At 35.1% G+C, this 18166-nt stretch overlaps 3 protein-coding genes across 4 annotated transcripts; 1 reads left to right on the forward strand and 2 right to left on the reverse strand.

The window, feature by feature from the left end:
- Window positions 1-1837: 1837 nt before the first annotated feature.
- LOC110422908 (aconitate hydratase, cytoplasmic) lies at window positions 1838-10388 on the forward strand. Its single transcript, XM_021436936.2, has 20 exons — window positions 1838-2408; window positions 2876-2980; window positions 3124-3284; window positions 3435-3527; window positions 4000-4185; window positions 4361-4522; window positions 4975-5119; window positions 5222-5364; window positions 5447-5503; window positions 5647-5726; window positions 5860-5935; window positions 6619-6804; window positions 6993-7060; window positions 7180-7298; window positions 7471-7592; window positions 8323-8421; window positions 8507-8986; window positions 9240-9338; window positions 9434-9676; window positions 10115-10388. Exons 1-20 carry the CDS (start codon window positions 2114-2116, stop codon window positions 10181-10183), a joined length of 2988 nt encoding a protein of 995 aa, XP_021292611.1. The 5' UTR covers window positions 1838-2113; the 3' UTR covers window positions 10184-10388.
- Window positions 10389-10540: 152 nt separating this feature from the next.
- On the reverse strand, window positions 10541-12599 carry LOC110422909 (MATH domain and coiled-coil domain-containing protein At3g58370-like). The gene is made up of 7 exons (XM_089784723.1): window positions 12440-12599; window positions 12191-12338; window positions 11933-12102; window positions 11561-11843; window positions 11429-11462; window positions 11287-11341; window positions 10541-11178 (listed from the first exon to the last, which is right to left on the reverse strand). The coding sequence occupies exons 1-7, from the start codon at window positions 12597-12599 to the stop codon at window positions 10982-10984; spliced, it is 1047 nt and encodes a 348-aa protein (XP_089640849.1). The 3' UTR covers window positions 10541-10981.
- A 971-nt stretch (window positions 12600-13570) lies between these two features.
- LOC110422911 (uncharacterized) lies at window positions 13571-16342 on the reverse strand. 2 transcript variants are annotated; one of them, XM_021436938.1, is made up of 6 exons: window positions 16188-16342; window positions 15020-15158; window positions 14749-14906; window positions 14366-14642; window positions 14047-14264; window positions 13571-13922 (listed from the first exon to the last, which is right to left on the reverse strand). In XM_021436938.1, exons 1-6 carry the CDS (start codon window positions 16243-16245, stop codon window positions 13759-13761), a joined length of 1014 nt encoding a protein of 337 aa, XP_021292613.1. In that variant the 5' UTR covers window positions 16246-16342; the 3' UTR covers window positions 13571-13758. The 2 variants fall into 2 exon arrangements, with proteins under 2 accessions (XP_021292613.1, XP_021292614.1); XM_021436939.2 differs by having other exon boundaries at window positions 13755-13945.
- Window positions 16343-18166: the final 1824 nt, after the last annotated feature.

Here is an 18166-nt window from a genome sequence, read left to right on the forward strand (position 1 = left end):
GTACAGTTGTGAGTCTTATTTACGATTTACAATAAATATTCAACAATTAGTAACTATTGTTTTAACTTTTACAAATTTTGTTTACTTTAATTTAGAGTTTATATTATATTATTATATTATCTTTATTTTATATAATAATTAATATATTTGAATTAAAAATTTTGATTATTGATTTTATATTAATTATTTAAAAAACTATAAAATAATTATAATAGTTAGACTTTTTATAGTTCATAATAAATATTTAAATATGTCAAATCAAAAATATAAATTTATTTATTCAAAGCTATTGATTTTTTTTAATTTCAATAAAATTACCTCATTTAAATATATTGCTTTACACCTTTAAAATTATTGAACCGTTCCTGCCAAATATACAATAGGAGAAATATATATTTTTAATCAATAAGAGAAAGATTTGAATTTAACTTTTTAAGTGGAAAGAAACATTCACTTATCATTAAATTGAATGTAAAATTTTATTTAATATGCAATTTGCATATGTGAATTATATTAATTTGATCTTTATTCTTATTTTAATGTAAGTAATACAGAAGGTATAAGTAAGAGTTATGGAGTCATGGCAAACTTGGCAAAGGACAAAACTCATGAACACCTCTTCACATGCTTTCTATTCAATTCCTTGCGAAAGAGAAAGCAAAATTCAAGTGTTTAATTGCGGTAGACTTTTTTCCTTTTTTTAAAAAAAAATTGGATGGTAAAAGTTTCAAGTCAAGCATTCAACGTCAACTTCTTACTTCATTTTTATATTTTTAGACAGGATGGAGCACTTGGCCACGGTGTCATAGACAAGTAAGAGTCTTTAAGAAAATTTCATATTTCCTTCGCGCAGCAGTGGCCAAAGAGATGTAAAATTCAAGCCTCTAAGCTCTACCCTTTTTTATTAAGTTAATTAAATATTTATATTTATTTTAAATTAAATAAATTATTATAATTAATTAAATAAAAATATTATTTATTATTTTATATTTATATAAAATTAAAAATTAATTTTTTATATAATTATATTATGTTATTATCTATTATAATATGTGACCATATTATCTCAATAATATCGGATATAAAATGATCACTATCAAATTGATTATTTGATTACAGATAAAAAATATAAAATTTAAATTTAATCTAATAAAAAATAACTTATTTTAATTTATAATTAACATTTTTTTAAATATTTGTTTTTTTATTTTAAAGTTTTTGAAAGGAATGATTTTCAACTTTCAAAGATTAACAGCTACGGTAGGAAACAGAGGAAAAAGCTTAGCATCGTCAACGTGCGCTGTTCCTCACCATAAAGATCAATAAGGAAAGCCGATATTTTTGTCCTCCATAAAGAACCCAATCTCCATAAAGGCCAACGGCAACTGTTGATTTGACACCTCATTGAAAGTTCAAAACCTTCCACATATTCGGCTACAATCGCATGCGACTTCGGGCCACACAAACTCCCTGGACAACCCATCCAACATGCCATGTGGTCCCCAGATCTTACGGCAATGTTATCTGAAGGTAACAAGCAAGTGGGTTGATGCTATTAATGGAACAAACATGCACCGCAGCGGATGAATTATTGACCCATTAACAAATGTGTGATTCGGGAATAGTATGTTACCACTTTCCTCTTGCGAAACTTCCAAAACGTTTCGCCCCCAAACAAAAGAAAAGGAAAAAGAAAATTCCTATAGACTCCCTTGTCAAATCTGGACCCACATTCCATGGATCGAAGACAAAACCAACCTAATCTCCCACGTGGCAGAACCGTATTGGGGAGTTCAAGCTAAAATCGCTAGATCGGAGTACAGAATCGCTTAATCCCCGGAATTCCGGAGGCATCAGCTCTGAACTGGCCAGAGCCGTTCTACAAAGCGGGCACGCAGCCCTAGGGTCTTTCTCATTGCGCCCATTCTCCACACGCCTTTCTGTTTGTCTTCTGTGATAAATAAATATATATTAAAAAAAAGAGAGTCTGGAAACGGGCATGAATTCCTATTAGGTTCCCTTCATCGATTTCCTTTGCCCTTATCTTCTGCGTAGTGCCATTTTTATGTGAATGCGTGTTCGTCAAATCGAGTGATCTTGATCGTCCTACGTCATGTATATAACGGCCTCATCCTCAGCTTCTTCTTCTCTCTTAAGAGCAGCTTCCTCTTATTCACGGACTCGCCTTTTCCCTTCTTCATTTCGGAATCTCACTTCGACCAATCCCGCCTCTCCTTCTCTCGTCAACCACCACCGATCTCTCACCTCCGCCGCCGTTCGTTCGTTCCACGGCTCCGTTCCGCGATGGAGCCACCGTCTCGATTGGAGATCTCCTCTTAGCCTCCGTGCTCAGATCAGAGCTGTTACTCCAGTCATCGAACGGTTGGAGAGGAAGTTTGCTACTATGGGTACTGCTCTCCAATACTTTCGGAGCTTGTCTTTTGCTTCATTTTGAATCTGATTTTAGCTTAAATTAGACATTTTATTGCTGATTTTAGTTTGCTTGATTAGTTTTAACCTCTCAGTCGAAGTCTTAGGCTGCTTGATCGGATTCAATTAATAAGAAGCCTCAGATTTTCAAAACTTTTATTAGTTTTTTTTTCCGAATAATAATTAACTTATCATTTTTAATTACAGGATCAAAGGGATTATTTGTTTTCTGAAATCAGCAAAAGATTGTTTAAAGAATATACTATATACTATGTAGCACATATCCCCCCACAAAAAAAAAATAAAAATCATTCAAAGTATTTTTAAATTTGATCCTCTACCTTGCCGGACTCTAGTGACTGTTCAATCTTAATTTTAAAATTGAATTGAAAATTTATCAGCTGAGTGTTTTTATTTATTTAACCTTTTCTTTTATGATTTTCAGCTTCTGAACATCCTTTCAAGGCAGTGTTGACAAGTCTTCCCAAGCCAGGTGGTGGCGAGTTTGGAAAGTTCTATAGCTTGCCTGCCCTGAATGACCCAAGGATTGGTAAATTTTCTCGTATAAGTATATATATGTACATTTACTTGATGACTTTGATATACTATTTCATCCCTTTGTCCAATTTAGTTGTTTCTCCTAGTTGTCTGACTGATAATACCTGTTCCTTATTTCTGCTGTATATGTAACAGATAAACTGCCATACTCTATCAGAATCCTGCTTGAATCTGCCATTCGTAATTGTGACAACTTCCAAGTGAAGAAGGAAGATGTTGAGAAAATTATTGATTGGGAAAATTCATCACCAAAGCAAGTCGAAGTCCCCTTCAAGCCTGCTCGTGTTCTTTTGCAGGTGTTTCATAAACCTGGTTTACACAGACACAAACATAAGCATATGTTATCATAAAAAGGGCTTCAAGCTGCCTAAGTTTTTGGTTCTTTTGTACTAAAAGAAACAAATGATGGTTTTGTTTTATCTTTAATCCATTTGTTTTGTTCTCAGGATTTTACAGGAGTGCCAGCTGTAGTCGACCTTGCTTGTATGCGTGATGCTATGAGCAAGCTTGGCAGTGATACAAGCAAGATTAATCCTTTGGTGCGTTATGTTCAAGTCATTTGCATGAGCATTTGCTGTAACAGAGTGCTGAAATATTGTCAACCAATTGCTATTTTAGGGGATGGTCAATTTTCTTGATGCTATAAGTTGAGGTTGCAATATTTTCGTATTTTTGACTTAATAAGATTGGGGATTTTGAGATAACTTTACATGTGATATATATTTTTTTAAAAGTTAACTTTACATGTCATATTAATGTGCTAGTTACTGTGAAAGCATCTTCAACTGCTCCTATGCTATGAGTGTGAGACATCTGTTTTTCCACTTTTTACCCAAATTACTATTTATATGATTTATGGGAAGTTATCTAGAAATTTCTAATTGATATCAGTTCAATGATATGGACTTTTGAAACTCTTTTCCAAACGTCCTGTTACAACATGCCTGGCTATTGTGCAATAATATTTTACTGTGTCCTTATAGCGTGTTGCTGAAAATACCTTGTGTTCAGGTTCCAGTAGATCTTGTCATTGATCATTCAGTTCAAGTTGATGTAACAAGATCAGAAAATGCAGTGCAAGCAAACATGGAGCTTGAGTTTCAGAGGAACAAGGAAAGGTTTTCTTTCCTTAAATGGGGATCTTCAGCTTTCCGGAACATGCTTGTTGTTCCTCCTGGTTCTGGTATTGTGCATCAGGTATAATTTGGAAACAGAGTGCAATATCCAATGAACACTTTTGCCATAATGTGTAACAAACGTTTTATCAAGTGATGACCAAATAAGCGTATGTTTGGCATTACTTTGAATTTTTCATGGATGGTTAATCTATGTGAATATTTTGTCAAATTGAGTTGACACCAAAAAATTTCAGGTTAACCTTGAATATCTTGGACGGGTTGTGTTCAACACTGATGGTGTGCTCTACCCTGATAGTGTGGTTGGAACTGATTCGCATACAACTATGATAGATGGGCTAGGAGTTGCTGGATGGGGAGTTGGAGGTATTGAAGCTGAGGCAGCCATGCTTGGTCAGGTATGTATTGTCATGGTATAACAACATATTTACCCCAAAACTGTTGATCAACTTTATTTCGTGATGATATCAATTGTTGTTGGTTAAAATCTGTACCTCAATTGAGTAGAACATGGTTCTCCGTTGTCGAACCGACTGCAAATTAATGTTTCCATGCGATATGCTAAGCTTAATAGTTAAAGGCGAACCTGAAATTTCACTGCACGAGTGTGAAGACTCTTTCAATTTATGTTGCCACATTGTTTTCATGTGTGTGCAACTGGTCTTTACCTTGCATTCGTTGTTGGTAACCAATTAAGGTGATAATAGTCTAACGACTTGAGAACAATTGTAATCCTGTACGTTATCCAACTGCTGTTGACTGTTCTTTTTTTCCCATTCATTTGTTTGAATATACGTCGTTTATTATTTGCATTTTTCCTAATGTTAATTTTTTTTTTTGAAATCGACAGCCCATGAGCATGGTGTTGCCTGGTGTTGTTGGATTCAAGTTATCTGGAAAATTAAGAAATGGTGTGACAGCTACAGACTTGGTTCTAACTGTGACACAAATGCTGAGGAAGCATGGTGTTGTTGGCAAATTTGTTGAGTTTTACGGTAATGACTTTTTATTTGGCTGATCTTAAGTTACTCTTAGTTCCTTAATTGTGTGGCTTTTTTATTTCCTATATAAGTTCTTAATTTTGTATGTATTCGTAGGGGATGGTATGGGTGAACTATCATTGGCTGACAGGGCTACCATTGCTAATATGTCTCCTGAGTATGGTGCAACCATGGGATTCTTCCCTGTTGATCATGTTACTTTGCAATATCTCAAATTGACTGGCAGAAGTGATGAAACTGTGAGTATTCTACTAAATCTTATAACTTCCTTCAATCTGCAATTATCGAAGCACTAGATGACATCCGTGTCGTTAAATTCAGGTGGCAATGATAGAATCATATCTCCGTGCAAATAAAATGTTTGTTGACTACAATGAGGTAAAAACTTTACTTACTTTTTCATTTTGACTTTTATCCTTTACACTGATCAGCTTCCAGTTGTTTTTTTATCCATATATAACTAATCTAGTTTCTTCCTTTTCTGTGTGTTTTCCTCCCAACTCTAACCTTGATATGTTCAGCCCCAACAAGAAAGAGTGTACTCATCATATCTCGAATTAAACCTTGTGGAAGTTGAACCCTGTATTTCTGGACCAAAGAGGTTTGCTTTTCTGCCACTATTTCTCATTTGTTTTATCAGGGCATTAGCTTCTTTGTTTTTCTTAGGCATTTTTTGTATATTCTAAATATGATGTGTTATACTAATTCAATGTAACTGCTGCTATGCTTTTTAGACCTCATGATCGGGTTCCTTTGAAAGAAATGAAGGCTGATTGGAATTCTTGTCTTAATAATAAAGTTGGTTTCAAGGTGAGTCTTGAACCTGCTGTGTATCTAAGTTCTTGTTCATCTGTGTCCTATCTACTGCACATTTTCTTGTTTTAAGGAACAGTTATTTACAGTGAATTGCTTGATAATTCGTTTGTTTAACTTTCGAGGGTTAGTTGAACGAAGCACACAACAATTTGATATAAAGTATGGTCATCAAGAAAAGAAAAATTTACTTGGCTACAAAGTGGACGACGAATATCTTTGATTACATGTGATGCGCAAGTGGCCTAACTCCCCAAATCAGATTGTTGTCTAATATTGTACTGACTTAGTAATGGATGTTAAATATGCTATCATGAATCTGACATGTAGAACAAGAAAGCCATCTACTAATGATATGACTCTTCATATGGACAAAATATCTCCTTTTTCCCTGTTTCTCAACTTCTTACCTCTCTTAACTTCTAAAATATCCGTGCTTTGCTTTTGCAAAAATCTGGTGTCTAGGGCACCACAACCACATGGTAGAAAAATAAAGGATAAAATAGTATGGTTAGGCAGGAAGGACATGAAATAAATGAGGTTTGATCAGAAATTCTCTCTTTCAATGCTATTCAAAAAAAAAAAAAAAGTTCTCTTTTTCAATGTGCAAATTTTTAATAGAGTGATTTACTTTCTGTTAAACTTTTAAACATTCTGCTGAATATTTTACCATGTTGCAGGGTTTTGCTGTACCAAAAGAGGCACAGGACAAAGAGGCAAAGTTTTCATTCCATGGGCAGCCAGCAGAGCTTAAGCATGGCAGTGTTGTGATTGCTGCAATTACGAGCTGCACCAATACATCGAACCCAAGTGTGATGCTTGGAGCAGGTCTTGTTGCAAAAAAGGCTTGTGAGCTTGGTTTACAGGTTTGGCATGTTTATGCTACCCTGTCCTTCTGTCTTTTGTTTTCTCCCATCCACCCCTCTTCTCTTTTTATTTTTCCATGAAAGAAAAAACCTCACTCCAGTGTATTCAGTCTTCCTTGCTTTTCCTTGAACTTATGAATGCCAACATTAATGTTCAAAATGAAATTGCTAAAATAATTGTTCTTCAGGTCAAGCCTTGGATAAAGACAAGTCTTGCACCAGGTTCAGGAGTTGTTACAAAATATTTATTGCAGAGGTATTACTTAATTTCTGCTTTTATTTGGAGTGGACTTGGAGTAATACAGTTTTCCTTTGTAAAATATTCTATAGAAATTATGAGAGAATTGTTTACTAATTTCGGTTTATGTTGTGCAGTGGGCTGCAAGAATACTTGAATAAGCAGGGCTTCAATATTGTTGGATATGGCTGCACAACATGTATTGGAAACTCAGGGGAATTGGATGAATCAGTTGCCTCTGCTATTTCAGAAAATGGTACCATTGAAATTTTAACTGTAAAACTTCTGTTGGATCCATAATTTACCTACAGCAAGCTTGTAATAGTCAAATATCATGACACGTGCTAACTTGTTGGTCATATTTCTTTGCCAAGATTAATGTTCAGTATTTGCTTGCAAATCTAATTTAATTCTAATATTCTACGCAGACATTATAGCTGCTGCTGTGCTTTCTGGGAACCGGAATTTTGAGGGTCGTGTTCATGCCTTAACAAGAGCCAACTACCTTGCTTCACCACCTTTAGTTGTTGCCTATGCCCTAGCTGGCACGGTACATAATATCTGATTATTTACTGGTGATGCCGAAATTTATTAAATAGTTACTTTATTCTCATTATATAATCTAAATAACCTGTGTCAACTCAAAATCTTGGGAGTTTATTGAGGATCAACGTGTAAATGAGATAATTGTTGTGTATCTGGATTTAATTTTCCATGCTAAAAAATCAATTTTTATTCAATAAGTTTATTTAATAATTTTTAAGTCTTATCCTGTTCTTAAAGTGTTTTTAACTTCCATCTCCTCGTGGGAGAGCGGAGTGTGGGTTCAGGGCTGGCATCACTGGCATTTAGTCTGATTGATCATTGCATTTCATTTCATTTGATGTTTGGATGGTAACTGACTAGCATTGCATGCATTCTATAACTGTGCTTCTAGTCAAATCTTTTAGCCTTGGTATGGTATTTGGAAATGTAATTTTAGTAGAATTGTGGGAATGCATGGGGGTAATTTGCTAGTCTATGATAATTAATTTCACATCATGCCATAGGTATTTAGCCATAATATTAGTCAAATCTTGCTTCAACTGTTGCTTTGTTTGGTTATGTGTGTGCATTAAGATGACAGCCTGCGTGTCAAAATTACTTAGGAAGCAATCTTTTAGCAGAGATCTTTACAAATGACCTTTTTTTTTTCCCTTCTTTTTTTTTCCCGATAAAAGGCTAATAGCTTTTTCAGTATCATTCTTGATAATCAATGAGTAACTGCGACTACTTTCCAGGTTGACATTGACTTTGATAAGGAGCCAATTGGAACTGGGAAGGATGGTAAGAGTGTCTATTTTAAGGATATCTGGCCATCTACTGAGGAAATTGCACAGGTAGACACCCTAAAATTTGCATAGGAATTTCAGTTTTCATGTGTTTAATCATGGAATTATTTATATTGGGCTCTCTTCTGTTTAGGCTGTTCAATCCAGTGTCTTGCCAGAGATGTTCAGAAGTACTTACCAGGCCATTACAAAGGGTAATCCCATGTGGAATCAGCTATCAGTGCCATCTTCCACCATGTACTCATGGGACCCCAACTCAACCTACATTCATGAGCCTCCATACTTCAAGAGTATGACCATGGAGCCTCCTGGGGCCCATGGGGTGAAGGATGCCTACTGTTTACTGAACTTTGGTGACAGTATCACAACAGATCACATTTCTCCAGCAGGGAGCATCCATAAGGACAGTCCTGCTGCAAAATACCTACTTGAACGTGGGGTGGAACACAAGGACTTCAATTCTTATGGAAGCCGTCGTGGTAACGATGAAGTGATGGCTAGGGGAACTTTTGCTAACATTCGCCTTGTGAACAAACTGTTGAATGGGGAAGTTGGCCCGAAGACTGTGCATGTCCCTACAGGAGAAAAACACTATGTATTTGATGCAGCAATGGTGAGTTCTTCATTGTTAAAGTCCACTGCGATTCCTTATAAGACTGATTTGTTATTTTAATAGGAACAAATCTTGATCTCTTAGCAGTGCTTTCGTTTTCTATTTTTCAATACAGAGAACTTTTGTTAAGTAAAAATGGTAACCAATTAACTGTTGACCATTGTACAATCAATTTTTGTTTTGGTATGAAGTATGATTAATCAGCACCCGGTATCATTAAATACTAAGCTGTACAATCAACCTGTAATTTCAGAGGTACAAGGCTGCAGGACATGACACCATTGTTTTGGCTGGAGCTGAGTATGGAAGTGGTAGCTCCCGAGATTGGGCTGCAAAAGGTCCAATGCTACTGGTAAGTCTTGATTTGGCCACATTAAAGAAGTTATCATTGGTCTTCAGATGCACTTGCCCTTTTTTGTCCTCCTGAGTAACTATGTTGTATTTCAGGGAGTAAAAGCAGTGATTGCCAAAAGTTTTGAGAGAATCCATCGTAGTAATTTGGTAGGAATGGGCATCATTCCACTTTGTTTCAAGTCTGGTGAGGATGCAGACACACTTGGTTTGACCGGGCACGAGCGTTATACCATAGATCTCCCAAGCAATATAACTGATATAAGGCCTGGCCAAGATGTGACCGTCACAACTGACAACGGCAAGTGTTTCACCTGCACTGTCCGCTTCGACACTGAGGTACTAAATGGTTTCAATTATTTGCTTGTTACGTGCAAAATAGTATTGGCATTCATCTTCTGCAATTGTGTGATTATCTCTCCAATTTGTCAGTTACTGTCAATGTTTATGCCTGGTAACGTTTTAATGGAAACTGCAAGTATTTATCTTGTACTCCCAGGCTCTCATCAATCGTATGCTTGTGATGTGATTCACTGGGTAATATACTAATGTTGCTGCTACAGTTAAGAGTAGTGAGATCAATTTTAAGCATGCTAAGTTATATTAGCTTTATGTTTATGGGGAATCTCTCTCTCTCCCTCTTTTTCCCCTTTTAAATGCTGCCTGTTTAGATAAAAGCTTTTATCTCAGATTCAACTCTTCAGTTATATACATTTTTCCTGGTTTTTTGAGCACGAGCCCTATAATACCAAAAGCTAATTGTGGTTTCAATTGCAGGTTGAATTGGCCTACTTCAACAATGGTGGTATACTTCCATATGTTATTAGAAACTTAATTAAGCAGTAAGTGCCATTGGCTGGGAGCTTCATGCCGTTCCATGAGTTGTGTCCATTGTAAAATATGAGATGCAAATAAAGGTATCAAATAACTTAAAAATTCCCATCAATGGGACCTTGTAGTTTTCCTTAAATTGAGTTTTGCAGACAGGTCTAGTCTGTTGATGAACAAGAATATTTCGAGAAATGTAAGTTCTAATTTTTGCATTGGTGTAGTTGGGGGTGATTGCTTCTTTGGTTGTTTCCCGATTGTGAGTTAAAAAATTGCTGTTTAGACAACCCAATCTGCACCAACTTGTTCCCCAAGTCAACTGGTTCAACATACATCCGACCTATAACTTTTGTCATACCAATTGACTCGTCGATGGCAGGTGTAGCAAAGAACGCAGTGCAAGTAAACATTACACTCTTAGAATATTTTCCTTGGAGTGTCATGTTCTTGTTCTGTGGTTACCCACGTTGTCTGCAATCAGCAGGTTGAATCTGAATAACTGGTTTGGAATAGGGCAGAATAGATGTTCCAGTTTTTGTCATTGTTCTAATCACCAATTATTATGTGATGTTTCCTATCAACAACAGGAGCAGGACTTGGTGTTTTACTGTGTATTCATTCGACTTGCTGCAGACATTATTTTCCATTGAAAACTTCCCTACTGCGCACAAAGTAGGCTAAAGTACCAATAAGTTAGCATTTTATTGTGAATTGTTGAATGTTAAAATAATTGCATAATGATGTGTTAAAAACATAAAACACTCTTTTAACACCTTGCAACATTAGAAGTATCTCTATTAAAGTTAAGGTGGCCAATCATCGTCTTTTGTCGTCCCTCTTCCTGGGTTGTGGAGGATCAGGAGTAAGCTCTTGGGCCATGGACATGGAACTAATTTCTGCTTCAACAACCATATCATCATTAACAATGAAGTCCCTGGTTCGTTTTAGATCAGCCAGCTTAATGAAGTATGGAAAGCCCCAAGCAGGCTTAGTGGCACTAAACCATGCGTTGCCTGCATAACAAACAAATCCATTCCTTGGAATTGGCAATTAATTCAGACACAAAAAAGAGTAGTGTAACTGCAATTAGTGAATTAATGATAATCATGGATTTAACTCACCTGTCTTCTCCGTTTTCTTAGAGTTCAGTTTATCAGATTGATCGATTATGCGCAGCTTGAATTCCACATGCAATTGGGTCAAAATGGTATATTCCGTGGGTTCATGTAGGCAAAGAAAAATAGATAGATATTGTCCCTTTACCTTTGCAACACCTTGAGGATAGAGGTGTAACTTCCTGCATGCATCCCAGCAGATAATTATATCATTCATACATCAATTTACAATATCACACTGCACAGAATTATTTTTTTTTTATGAGGTATATATACAAACCATTTGTAGTCCCCAACAGAGAAGCCCTCGGAATAATGGCTTGATTCCCCTAACTTGGAAAATTTTTCAACCTTCCAATTATAGTAATTTCTGATGGGGTTATCCAGGGTGGAAAAGCATTCCCCTTTACCTTTATTCTCGAGAACAAAAACCTCAACTCCAAACTTGCAGCTGTCTTCCTCACTCAGGTAGCCCTTTGAGGTATCCAGGAATTCGGTGAGTGGGAGCAGTCGAGAAAATCCCCATTCTTTCTTCACTGCATTGAATCGCTTCACTCTCCCATCTAGGCTTTCATTAAAAAAATTACTACCAAGCATGATACATGTTTCAGAAAAACAAGTTGACAAAGAATTCAATGGAACCCAACATTACCTTGAATGCTTATGTACTGATTGTTTTCTTGGTCAAGTACAAAAAAATATATAAAAGCATCAATCTCCCATGCAGGGCCTAGCTTCCCGATGTCCACGATTCTCAAGTAAAGAGAGATATAATCACCTCCATTTCTTTGCTTGTCTCCATTAGGGTACAGTATCAACCTCCTGCAAGATACTAAGGAATGAATAGCAGCTCCTTCTTCAAAAGAGATTTAAAAAAGACAAAAAAAAAAAAAAACAGAAAACAACTCACCATTTGTGGCCACTAACTGCGAATTCAGTTGATTCGTATCTGTCAAGTCTGGGTTTGGAGAGGATTTCCAAAAGCCTCTGAAATGACTCGATTTCTAATATGTAATGTGCCGGTGCCTCTTCTCTCTTTGTTCTCACTAAGTTATCACCTGATACCAATGGCATATACACACACATGCAGATTATCTAGATAGTAAGCTAAAACATGTAGGTACCAATTTGTAGTTAAGAGCAGTTGGATGATATTCACCTTCCATTTCATTGCTAGGTGAGTTAATACAAGATTTTCCATTATCATCTTGCCTGTTCATGACCACCTGCAGTACGGTTGTAGGAATGGATTCAGTTTTCTGTGTAAACTTTTCAGGGAGACCATTGGAGAGTTCGTTTGAGCTTGCTTTTATCCCCATCTAGTCTCCATTGTGTGCTTTAATTTCTCTTAACAATTCTTTAACCCTTCTGGTCAAAGATTCTTAAACCTTGGGCAGGAAAAAAGTATATGTCTGATCAGCTGGCCCCAACGATTTCTTGTTCCTAGTGATTTCTCTCTTCAGAGGCAACGCATCAGCAGTTATATTCAACAGCTCCCCCCATGTGTTTCTTGCTACACATCAACCAGAAGATTTCATATGTAAGATTAATAAACTCTTCTACACATCAATTCATTGATACAACACCATTTAATTACCACACTATATAATATTTTTATTATGTGTTACGCTTTGATCATTTTTTGAATTTCCAATTGAAATGTAAAAAATTATCTTGCTTAATAACTAATTTTAATTAATGAAATTGTGTTCGAGTAGATCCAATAATAGAATAATTTTTAAACAAATCAAATGTTAAGGATAATTGCATTATATGTTTACTCGATCACAATGCTTAGAGAATTTTGTTAATAATACTAATAACCTAGAAACCATTTTTATAGTACTAATCATTGGAGGGTTCATGTCAAAGCAAGCTACAGCAATCCTCATCAAATTTTTCATAACAAGAAGACTGGGTGACTACTTGTTAATTTGGATGTTCCTATACTTTTAAATTGAAAAAAAAAAATAATTCTTTTAATACTATTAATTATGTGATTTACTGTACTTTATTGTTTCAGCACATAATTGAAGGATAATGTTATCTTGTCCAACTTTGAAATTTTTGATTATTCACAAATGACACATGAAAAAATATTAAATAATAAATTTATAAATATTTACTCTTTATGAACGATCGGACAATCTCGTATAGTTAACATTTTTTTAAGGTTGTTAAATTAATTATCTACACATTGTAGATACGATTAATTTAATAATAAACTAAAATTCACGAGTAAATAATGAGCTTTTCCTTTGTAATTGAAGAAGTGTGTATAATTTGGGGAATTGCTAAATTGAATATTGGAATGGTTTGTATAACAATGTCTAAACATAAAACTAGTTGACATCTTTTGATGATTAAGCGAAAAATCTTTATTCAGGTATTTGTCTTGGAACGTCAATATCCATCTCATCTCCTGCTCCGGCAGTATCATTCATATATTCCAGGATCATGTGATGGGTTATCAATTTTCTATGGAGGAGATAGGGAAGTATCCAGGGACATGGAAATAATTTGCAATTCAATTAGCAGAGCATCCTTATAAATAAAGTCACTCCTTCTCCATCTTAGATAATCCAAATGAGCGAAGTATGGGAAGCCCCAAGCAGTCTCTACGGCACTAAACCAAACTTTCCCTGCATAAGAAATAGTGGGAGCACTGTCGTTACGAATATAAAAAAATTAGCAATTCTTTCATCTTATCATACTCTTTTTAAGGGTGAAAATTATGTTTGGACAAAACCATATAAACATACTCACCTATTTCTGATAGTTTCTTAGGTTCTTTATCTTTGACTTGATTATTTATAGACAGCTTAAATTCAACGTGCATTCTCTTTCCAGAAGGAAGTTGGGATTCATACTGCTTTTTCTTTTCAGAACCAGGAGGAGATTCGGACTCCTCGTGTAGACATAGGTAAATAGACAGATACTTGCCCTTTGCCTTAGGGATACCCTCGGGATAAAGGTGTAATCTCCTGCATGCACACACAACAGAATAAATAAAAAATAAATCTCTCTCTCTCTCTCTTTAATGCAACTCATCAAGTTCAATGAAGTTCCATGCATACATACATACCATTTGAAGCCCCCAACAGAGAAGGGTTCTGAAAAATGGCCTGTTGCCTTCAACTCAGAAAACTTTTGCACGGTCCAAATGTAGACGCTTTTACTTTGTTCGCGTAGGGTGCGGAAACGTTCCCCTTTATTCCCACTGCGTATAGCAAAAACCTCCACTCCAAACACACAGCTATCATTAACCAGGAATCCATTTGAAGCATCTTCGAAACGCTTGAGGGACACTAGTTGGGAAACTCCACTTTCGTCCTGGCCATGAAAGTTCCTTGCTGTCTTGTCTAGGTTAATTATTATCAAAATTACTACATGAATATGATGTATGTAATAATATTTCAAAAAAAAAAAATCCAACAAAAATGAGCTATTTCGAATTGCTACCCTTACCTTGAATGCTCCAGTACTTATCCTTAAGTTGGTCATATACAAAAAAGATTACAAGAGCATTAATCTCGACTTTATAGTACTCCATTGATTTCAAGTAGAGAGAGATATGATGGCTTCCATTTCTTTTCTCGTCTCCCCAAGGGTATAGTAACAACATCCTCCAAGAAAAGGAGAGCCATATTAGTTATTAGGAGCAGTCTATATATTAATTTTTCATACTATACAACATCAAAAACATATTGTTGACAGGAAACGATCAAAGTGTATATACCAATTGTGGCCACTAGCCTTGAACTCTTTTGATTCATAATGGTCAAGACTAGTTTTCTTGAGGATGCGCACAAGGGAAGTGAAGGACTCGATTTTTAGTATGTAGTGCGTCGGCGGCAGTTCTCGCCATGTTTCCAAGCCTTCGAATTCATCATATGAAATTGCAAATTAATTAGACCATAGAAATTTTAAAAAAAAAGTATGGATTATTCAAGCTAATTAATCTAAGGGGATTAGAAAATTCAAACATTTTTTGATGATCAAGCATGCATGATCTCCACAACAAATTTTTAGATTTCAAGTTCAAATCTAATAGTATATTTGTCTATTTTATGTTAGATTTTATCCGATTATCATACTAGTTACTTTGCTGGTTTGTTAATTAGTTTATTCTATTAAATGTAATACATCTTGAGATTGTTTGATGAGATAAAGTTCAAGTTTACCATTTTACTTAAGGTGATTGGTTCAATTTATTATTTATTTTTTAATGATTGTAATTTTTTAATTTAATTCAAAAATTATAAAACATTAACCGTAAAAAAAATTTTCTGTTAGTAAATAAAAGAATAACTTTTGATCATTTATGAACAAAATTAGAAAGTATAGTGGTAAAATTATATATGAATTTAGACTTTATCTTTTATTTGATTGTGACTACAATTTTTATTCATATACGTAAACAATTTCATATTTTTAAGTATTTGTGATACTTGCATGATTGTGCAGGTGTGAGGTTCCTTTTTCCCTTCTTTGGTTTTGATTTTTCACAATTATTTATTTCATTGGTTGAGGTAATACAATCTTCAGATATAAAAACTTAAAACGCAAAATATTCAAGAAAAGAGAATTCACACTGCATAGCCATTGCCTTTTTATCATGTCAGTTCTGCATCAATTTTTTTTCTCTTAGGCTTTGAGTCTGTTATGTTCATACCCATTTTCAGTTTCATGTTATTCCTATGTTCCTCAAAAAACCAAAAGAGGGGAAAGCATTCTAATTATGATGAGGCAGGTGATGCATGTTGCAAGCAAAGAATGATCAATGGAAGCAAAAAATCAACAACTTTGGGCAATATGTAATTCATCCTGGGCTAGTTAAATCAATTAGGAAAAGGGAAACCATATCAACTGTTACAGATGGTTTAAGGGTAGATTGGGTTCTTTACCTCTCATTTCTTCGTTAGGTGTATCCAAAGGCTTCGGCACCCCATATGGCATTCGCATGATGGATTTCCAACCTGCAATTTTAATAGAACGAACTGTCCAGACCTTTGGGTGAACTTTCCAGGAAAATTATAGGAAAACTTTGAGCTCCCTTTGATTTAAGTACCACATATATAGTGATTACTATTTATTGAGCTTGATCTTAACATTCTTAAACCATAGGCTGGGAAACGTATAAACCCCAGCTACTCTGCAGGAAATTCACCTCATCTTTTCTTGTTCCAACGAAAATCCCATTTCTCTCTTTACAAACAAAGTATCAGATGCCTCCCTAACATGCATGGTTAATGATAGTGCCTCCCTAAAATGAGTTTGTACTTTATTAATTTGTCAGGGAAAGATTCCTGAGAACCCTTGATTAATTCTCCCTTATACATCAACTACACTTTCCTTGCGATCCCTGGCTTTAGAATCAATCTGGCTAGCCTTTTAGTATTTGTCTGTCTCTCTTGTTTCATGTAAGGAAACCTATTGGAGAGTCATGAGCCACTGGCTTGATGCCATGAAATGTTTGGCACTATATAAGAACAGCCTGTTGTCTGTTTTGGTTGTTGCTACAAATAGATATTTTTGTTTGCTTCGTACAAGAGAGGATCATGACTCGAATTCAAGATTAATAGTGTTTTTTTTTTATATACAAAAAGAGTGTTATCACTTCAAACTTAAAGATCTCTATCTTAATTTCAACTCCATGCTTACCACTTGAGCTAAGTCCAAGTCAAAAGTATGCATGAATTTGCTTTCACATATTTTTGCATCAGCCATGACATTATTATTTTTATTTACAATGGTATTGAAACAAGCATATCTTGTCAAAATTTTCTTTAAATGTGGATTGTCATTAATTGGGAATTTTGATTGGTATAATAGAATGGATTGATAAGTTTAATCTTAAAATAAGCATGCATATTGGTCAAATATTCATCAAAGTAATTTAGGATTAAATTATGGGTTTTTTTTTTTGCAAATTTTTTGAGTTAAGTATCATAGGCGATATTATATGAAAGCCTAGCCCTCAACTAATTACAAGCAAATTCTTTCTTTTCATTTTAGTAAAACTATTTGCTTTATTCATTATTTTTTATAATTATATATTCTAAACTTTATTTACATAATTTCTTAGAATTACAAAATTTGAAATTCAATAAGTAAGAAAAATAAAAAATCTGAACAAATCAAACATATAGAAAAACACAAAAATTTAAGTGATTTGACTTTTTTTTTTTTTTGCTCAGCCAATCAAAAGATTTCATTGATAGTAGAAAGATAATTACAAAGGAGAAGATGAAATGGCAGCCCAGCCAAGGCACCATTCAAATGGCCAGCACAAATTAACATAAGCAATGAACTGAAACAAGAAGAAAAAGGAAAACCAGTTCACAATTGGATAGACAAAGCCCCTATCAACAGCAGCCGAGAGAAATAGACAAGTCACAATAGCATCAACAAAATATCCACAAGGCAGAGAGCAAGTCTCAAAAGCAGAACGGAAATCTGACCATGTGAACAAAAGGATGGCAGACGTAAACGAGCATAAATATAAAGGACTTGAGAGCTTAATATCATCATCATCATTAGCAGCATCACCACCAAGCAGAGAAAAAAGGACTCCTATCTATTCCATATTTAGTTAAAGGGTCAGCAAAATGATTGCCTTCCCGTTGAGTGTGAGCAAATTGAACTGTACCTAACAAGAAGTGGATTGCATCTATTTCGTTGAAAAGTTGCCATTTGTGCCAAGGTCTCTGCATTTCTTTTGTCACCCATGCAAGTGCATTCTTGGAATTAAACTAAACTAGACAACGCACGGGCCTCTTTCTACCTCTCTTTTTCTTTCTTCAATACTTATTTTCTTTTCCTCTAGAGTCCCAAAATTGGCTTGGTTCCAAGATGTAGAATCTATGTTGAATCACCATTTAGC

This window comes from Theobroma umbraticum, unplaced genomic scaffold (genome assembly GCF_002168275.2).
Source record: "Theobroma umbraticum cultivar Fairchild unplaced genomic scaffold, ASM216827v3 scaffold_20.0, whole genome shotgun sequence".
Lineage (NCBI taxonomy): Eukaryota > Viridiplantae > Streptophyta > Magnoliopsida > Malvales > Malvaceae > Theobroma > Theobroma umbraticum.